We start from the raw sequence: 7,681 nt of genomic DNA, 5'->3' as shown, positions 1-7,681 counted from the left end.
CGGCCACCGCAGCCTCGACCTGCTGGGCGCCGGTGATCCTTCCGCCTCAGCCTTCCAAGTAGCTGGAACCACACACGCTACCGATGAAAAAGTTTTAAAATTGGATTGTGGTGATGGTAACAAAACTGTAAATTTACTGAAAATCATTGAATTGTACACCTAAAACAAGAGAATTTTTATGCCTCAATAAAGCTGTTTTAAAAAATTTTTTTTAGCCGGGCTTGGTGGCTCAGCCTGTAATTCCGCGCTTTGGGAGGCTGAGGTGAGTGGATTGCCTGAGCCCGTGGGTTTGAGACCCGCCTGGGCAGCGAGACCTCATCTCTGCAATAAATAAAAAAATCAGCCGGGTGTGGTAGCGCATGCCTGTAATTCCGGCTACTCGGAAGGCTGAGGCGGAACGATCGCTGGAGCCCAGCAGGTCGAGGCTGCGGTGGCCGGGAGAGGCCACTGCACTCCAGTCTGGGCGTCAGAGTAAGACTCTAACTCAAAAAAAAAAAAAAAATTTTTTTTAGTATCTTCCCCTGGCTGAGACTCTGGTCTGAGTATTTAAAATGCCAACATGAAAAATGAGAAATGTAGAAAGACAGAATGTTTTTAAATATGGGAAAAGGCTTAGCCGGGCGCTGTTGCTCACACCTGTAATCCCAGCACTTTGGAAGGCAGAGGCAAGAGGATTGCCTGAACCCAGGAGCTCGAGACTAGCCTGGGGAACTTGGTGAGACCTTGTTTCTACAATAAATCACAAACTTAGCCAAGTGTGGTGGCATGCCCTTGTGGTTCCAGCTACTTGGAAGGCTGAGGTGGAAGGATTGCCTGAGCCCAACAGGTCAAGGCTACAGTGGCCATAAGCATGCCACTGCACTCCAGCCTGGGCAACAGGGTGTGAAACTCTACCTCCAGAAAAGCTGTTTAGGTGTGGCCCCCAATCTGTGGTTACCAGACACAGCCACAAAGACTGACAATGTGGACAGTAGGATGTTCACTGGATGCCATGACTGGCAAGCACCTATCCCCTTCTGAAGGTGAGGCTCCTGGAAACAGGAGGACAGAGCAAGTCTCTCAGCTCTAAAGACCTGCCCTTCAGGAAAGCCAGACTTAGAGGCGTGCTGTTGGACACTAAAGAAAAGCAATTCTGCCGAGCACGATGACTTAGCCTGTAATCCCAGTACTTTGGGAGGCCGAGGTGAAAGGATTGCCTGAGCCTGGGGGCTCAAGACCAGCCTGGGCAACTTGGTGAGACCTCATCTCTACAGTACATCACAAAAATTAGCCAGGTATGGTGGCATGCACCTGTTGTTCCAGCTACTTGAAAGGCTGAGGCGGAAGGATCACCTAAGCCCAGTAAGTCGAGGCTGCAGTGGCCATGAGCGTTCCACTGCACTCCAGCCTAGGTGACAGAGTAAAACTCTGACTCAAAAAAAAGAAAGGAAAGGAAAGAAAAGAAAAAGCAATTCAGCCAGGCACAGTGGTTCATGCCTGTAATCCCAACATTTGGGGAGGCCCACACAGGAAGATTGCTAGAGTCCAAGAGTTGGTGACCTGTCTGGGCGACATACCAAGACCTTGTCTCTACCAAAAAAGAAAATTAGCCAGGCATGATAGTGTACACCTGTAGTCCCAGCTACCAGGGAGACTGAGGAGGAAGGATCACCTGAGCCCAGGAGGCTGAGGCTGTGGCGGTTGGTGATCGTGCCACTACACTCCAGTCTGGGTGACAGAGTGAGACCCGAACTCAAGAAAAAAAAAGCAATTCAGAAAACTTCCTCCAGTTGTGATAATACAATGAGAGAAGGAAAAGGGGATATTCAAGAATAACTTAGAAGTCAGAGTCATCTGACATATCAGGTGTGGAGACCACCCTCTGGCTTCCTGTGTTACACCATGGCCTCTCTGGTCCAGGCCTGCAACCTATCTCACTTGATGGTCCAGTGGCCTCTTAACTGCTCTCCCTGGTTTCACTCTTGTCCCCAATAACCAATTCCTCACGGAGCAGCCAAAACAGGCTTTTATAAAATGCACATCTGTCTATCCATCCATCAACCAAAGTCCTCAGTGCCTTCCTGTCTCCCTCAGGGTGGAAGCCAGTGACCTCACAGTAACGGTGCCCCATGTCCTGTGCAAGCTGCCCAGGCCGCTCACCACTCTGACTTGAATGGCCAACTGCGCTCAGCCCTCCCTCACCTGACTCAGCCACCGCTCAGCCTTTGAGGTCTGTCCAGCCCCTAACCCTGGACTCCTTCCCATCTCACAGGTCTCTTCGTTCCTTTGCCAGGGATTCTCCCTGCAGTTCCACACGACTCCCTTGTTCACATCACTGGCATCCCTGCCCAAAGGCCACCCTCAGAGAGGCCTCCCTGACCGTCTCGTCCCACTCACAGTCACATCATCTACTTTCTTTCCTTCACCACACTAAATATCGCTTGGAATTCTCTCATTCATTTAGGCCTTTGCGGCCTCACACCACGTCCCACTGAAAGCTCCAAGAAGACAGGAACTCACCTCTGTGAACCGGACGCCGGGCACGGGGCCGGCACACAATAGACCCTCAGTAAATACTTATTGAAGAAACAAATGAATGGACATGTTAATGTCCCATCTCCCTATGTGTGCATCTCCTAAATAGACAGTGTCAGTGTCCTTCCCAAGAATTCACTCAGAGCTTGGTGAAACTAAGCCCCAAACAGCCCCTTGTCCCCACCCCCCAAAATAAGTCCAGCTGAGTTACCAATGATGACACCAACTTCGCAGGAGGGATCGTCATAGGCACACGTCATCATGGTCCCCACCGTGTCATTGACCAAGGCCAAGATGTCTACGTCTATGTCCTGTGGAGCATAAGGCCAGGGGGCATCAGTGGGTGAGAAGGAGGTGTTTTCTCTTCCTGTTTCCCCACAGAGGAAGCAAAAGCAGTGAAGGTGACTGACCAGGCATCACCAGATCCTGCCTGCTGGGCCTGCTGGAGGAAGGAAGGCCTCTATCAAGGTTTGGGTCTAGGCGAGAGAAAGAACTGTTGGGAGCTGAAGAGGGGAAGACTGTGTTCCTGTTTTGTAGGTAAAGGCCTCTGTGCAGTGGAAATAAGAGGGACAGACCACCAGGACCCCAGCCTATGCTTTCTGGTTGTTTATACATTTTTATTTATTTAATTTTTTTTAAAGATGGGGGTCTCACTATGTTGCCCAGGCTGGAGCTCGTGTCTATTCAGAGGTGTGATCACAGCTCACCACAGTCTAGAACTCCTGGGCTCAAGTGATCTTCCTGCCTCAGCCTCCCAAGTAGCTAGGACTACAGGTTTGCACTGCATCCAGATTTCAACCCTCATTGAGGGACACTGGGAAGACACCAAGGAAAGCCTGTTTATCATGGGAGCAATGACACTTCCAGGTGAAAACCCCAAAGTCCTCATCCACAGGGACATAGCTAGCAAGCACAGCATCAGCCAATTCCTTGCCATGTGCCACATCATGGCTTTCTGTCTGAACTTCCCGTTCTGCTGAGTTAACCTGGGTTACTATCCCAACACCCTCCAGGTTTGGGAGGAGCATTTTAAAGTAAAATGAGGCCAGGCATGGTGGCTCATGCTTGCAATCCCAGCACTTTGAGAGGTGGAGGTGAGAGGATGGCCTGAGCCCATAGGTTTGAGACCAGTCTGGGCAATATGGCAAGACCTCGTCTCTACAATAAATAAAAAAAATTAGCTGGATGTGGCGACGCACACCTGCAGTTCCAGCTACTTGGAAGGTTGAGGCGGAAGAATCACCTGAGCCCAGCAGGTGAGTGTGCCACCGCACCCCAGCCTGGGCAACAGAATGAGACGCGAACTCAAAAAAATAAAAAAAAAAACGAGGGTTGGGCATGGTGGCATGAACCTGTAGTCCCAGCTACTCAGGAGGTTGAGACAGGAGGATCTCTTGAGCCTAGGAATTTGAGACTGTAGTGTGTAATGGTCACACCTGTGAATAGCCATTGCACTTTGGCCTGGACAATAAAAACAATAAGAGAAAAACGCAGGCAATGAGATAATCTGATCCTAGCTTTTGTTTTGTTTTGTTTTTCTTTTTAGCGGCAGGTCTCGGTGGAAGAGAAAAATGACAAAATGAGAGAGTGGCAGATCTCAGTGGAACCTTCAAAAATGTTAGGGTCACACTCTCCTAGCAGGGCCTCCAGAATGTTAGGTCAGGCCCGCTGGGGGTATAGGTGTCTGGGGTGCGACCTGATGCCGCATAAAAGATGCAAAGAATTGCACAGAAGTTAGAATAGAAAACACAGTTTAGGCCAGGCTTGGTGGCTCAGCCTGTAATCCCAGCACTTTGGGAGGCCAAGGTGAGTGGATTGCCTGAGCCGGCAGATTCGAGACCCACCTGGGCAACTTGGCGAGACTTCATCTCTACAATAAATCAAAAATTAGCTAGGCGTGGTGGCACGCGCCTGTAGTTCCAGCTACTTGGAAGGCTGAGGTGGAAGGATTGCCAGAGCCCAGCAGGTCGAGGCTGCGGTGGCTGGGAGCGGCCACTGCACTCCAGTGTGGGTGACAGAGTGAGACTCCAACCCAAAAAAAAAGGAAGAAAACACAGTTTATTTAAAGTCAATTAGAGAGGGAGAGAGAGAGAGAAAGAAGATTCACTTCCCCAAGGTGGGTGAGGGGGTCAAAGCCAGGAAGCATGAGGACACCAGAGTCTAGCAAGGCAATGGCCCATATGATCCTAGCTTTAAAGAAAAAAAGGGCTGTAAGGATATGCAGCCAAATATGCCTCTTGTTGTCAGAGTAACAAGCAATTTGGGTTCATTTGTGTACTTTTCAGTTAAGCAAGGAACAGATCTGCTTTTGCAGTTATTTAAATTATTGTAAAATAGATTCAACAGAGACATTCGATGACTAGAAAGCGGAGGGTGAAGCCAGGCTCAGTGGCTCAGCCTGTAATCCCATACTTTTGGGAGGCTGAGGTGAGTGGATTGCCTGCGCCTGCGGGTTCGAGATCTGCCTGGGCAACTTGGCGAGACCTCATCTCTACAATAAATCAAAAAATTAGCCGGGCGTGGTAGCACGCGCCTGTAGTTCCAGCTACTCGGAAGGCTGAGGCGGAAGGATCGCCGGAGCCCAGCAGGTCGAGGCTGCGGTGACTGGGAGCGGCCACTGCACTCCAGTCTGGGTGACAGAGTGAGACTTCGACTCAAACAAACAAACAAACAAACAAAGCGGAGGGTGGAACAGAAAGAAGCAGCCTGGAAAGTGCTCTTTTTCAGCCTCAAAGAGGAGGGGCAGGGCTTATGCGCAGTTTTGGTCTAAGGAGACCTCCTGAAGGAACTGTGGTTACTGGAGAGGCCAGGATGCCTTTCAGGGGCAATTGATGCAAGCCCCACGGGCCAAGGCTCACTGGTGGGCTTGTCCGAACTGGCCATCTGTGTACTATGGTGGAACTTCCCTAAGATCAATTCCTTCCAGGCACCATCGCATGCGACCCCCAGAGAAAGGGGGTAGGACAGCGAGAGCCTCCCAGGCAGGGTGAATTCCTCACCTTGTGTTTTTTTATGGCTTTGGTCAGGTGGCTCACGACATCTATGTCCTGAACTCCTCGCACCTTGAACTTCTTCGTCCACGAAAGCAGGATACCCTGTGGGAAGATTTCAGATCCAGTCCTAAGGAAGGCGGCGCTCGGATGGAAAACTGAGCTGCAGAAACTTCACACCTAAAATGCACCCCCACGGCCCTCTCTTCTGCAAGCAGAATCACCCCAGTTCTTCTAACATTGCTTTTTGAGGCCTTTCCTAATAATAAGCAACTTCGTTACTCTCAGCTGAGTAGTTTGAAACATATGGTAACAGAAAGAGCAATCGCTGAAGAGTTAGAGCACTAGGATTCATCAGACACAGGGTAAGTGGTTGAACCTCTTTGAGCCTAAGTTTACTCATCTGTAAAATGGAAATATCACCTCCCTGCCTCTCTCAAAGAAAGGTTCTAATGAAAATAATTAGGCCGGGCTCAGTGGCTCAGCCTGTAGTCCCAGCACTTTGGGAGGACAAGGTGAGTGGATTGCCCGAGCCCGCGGGTTGGAGACCAGCCCGGGCAACTTGGTGAGACCTCATCTCTACAATAAAAATAAAAATAAAAATAAATTAGCCAGGCGTGGCAGCGTGCCTGTAATTCCAGCTACTTGGAAGCCTGAGGCGGAAGGATCACCAGAGCCCAGCAGGTCGACACTGGGGTGGCCACGAGTGTGCCACTGCATTCCAGCCTGGGTGACAGAGTAACACTCCAACTCAAAAGAAAAAAAAAGAAAATAACTAGTGTATTACACATTAACTAGTGTAGGATGCATGGTTTGCCAGGTTCACAAACCATGTTAGGACCAACATGGCATAACTTTGCATGACTCTCTCAGGAACTTAATTTCCACTTAGAAAAATGATACTTGCTGGGCTTGGTGGCTCAGCCTGTAATCCTGCACCTTTGGGAGGCTGAGGTGAGTGGATGGCCTGAGCCCGCGGGTTCGAGACCCGCCTGGGCAGCGAGACCTCATCTATACAATAAATCAAAAATCAGCCAGGTATGGTAGCACGCACCTGTAATTCCAGCTACTCAGAAGACTGAGGTGGAAGGATCGCCAGCCCAGTGGGTCCAGGCTGCGGTGGCCGGGAGCAGCCACTGCACTCCAGTCTGGGCGATGGAGTGAAACTCCAACTCAGAAAAAAAAAGAAAAATGATACTCAGCTGTATGCATAGACAAATGTCTGTAGTCCCAGCTAATTGGAAGGATGAGGCAGGAGGATCGCTTGAGCCCAGGAGTTTGAGGCCAGCCTAGGCAACACAGCAAGACTCTGCTAAAAAAAAAAAAAAAAAAAAGGAAAAAAATCGTTCTCAATTCTCATTATCAATTATTGCCTACAAATGGCATTTCTCCAAGAGTCTCATGTCTAAAATCGGAAATAATCATAGTTTTTTTTTTGTTTTTTTTTTTTTTTTGGAGTCAGAGTCTTCCAAGTAGCTGGAACTACAGGGACGAGTTACTATGTCTAGCTTATTTTTTTTTTCTTTCTTGTAGAGACGAGGTCTTGTCAAGTTACCCAGGCTGGTCTCGAACCCGTGGGCTCAGGCAATCCTCTCCGCCTCCCAAAGTTCTGGGATGACAGGCGTGAGACACTGTGCCCGGCTAATCATATAATATTTTTCGATTGGAAGACAACTAGGAAGTTGAGAGAATTGCCCAAGTTTGCTTAGGCAAGAGCAGCTGACCCCAAATTCACAAGCTCCCTGACCACACCTCCCACAATCCTCTCAATTTATGGATAAACACCCTGAGAGGTAGAAAGGAAGGAAATGTCTCGAGACTTCCCACAAAGAGTGAAGGACAGGGCCCAATTGGAATGCAGGTCTCTGACTTCCGATCAACCCCAGGGTTTTTTTTTCCTGAACCACAGCGCCGCCGTGTGGCAGCTCTCTCTAACTTCTGCTCTCACTGGCTATGGCAACATCGTTGCTTCACACGACAGAGGGGTGTACAGGGGGGCTTTCCCCAAAAAAGGGTGCTAGAGACGGCGTGCGACCTGCCAGGGGAGGGTGTGTGGAAAAGTGAAGGATAAATGCTTGTCATATGATGTTAAATGATAACATGCAGTTGCATATAACTGTGTGTGTGTGTGTGTGTATATATATATATATTTTTTTTTTTTTTTTTTTTTTTTTTTT

The 7,681-nt window shown here is 49.2% G+C and overlaps 1 protein-coding gene across 1 annotated transcript in view; it reads right to left on the bottom strand.

Annotated features, from left to right (window-relative positions):
* The window catches only part of HKDC1 (hexokinase domain containing 1), a 66,326-nt gene that overhangs the window by 40,375 nt on the left and 18,270 nt on the right, over positions 1 to 7,681 (bottom strand). The window contains exons 5-6 of the mRNA XM_021706499.1: positions 5,514 to 5,609; positions 2,726 to 2,825 (exon numbers count right to left, since the gene is read on the bottom strand). Of these exons, the coding sequence (XP_021562174.1) occupies positions 2,726 to 2,825; positions 5,514 to 5,609 (196 nt within the window). The remainder of the gene's footprint in view (positions 1 to 2,725; positions 2,826 to 5,513; positions 5,610 to 7,681) is intronic.

The sequence above is a fragment of the Carlito syrichta genome, unplaced genomic scaffold (genome assembly GCF_000164805.1).
Source record: "Carlito syrichta isolate Samal-C Ts95f unplaced genomic scaffold, Tarsius_syrichta-2.0.1 Scaffold315646, whole genome shotgun sequence".
Lineage (NCBI taxonomy): Eukaryota > Metazoa > Chordata > Mammalia > Primates > Tarsiidae > Carlito > Carlito syrichta.
Note: the sequence above shows the minus strand (reverse complement) of the source record. Positions and strands in the feature narration are given on the sequence as shown.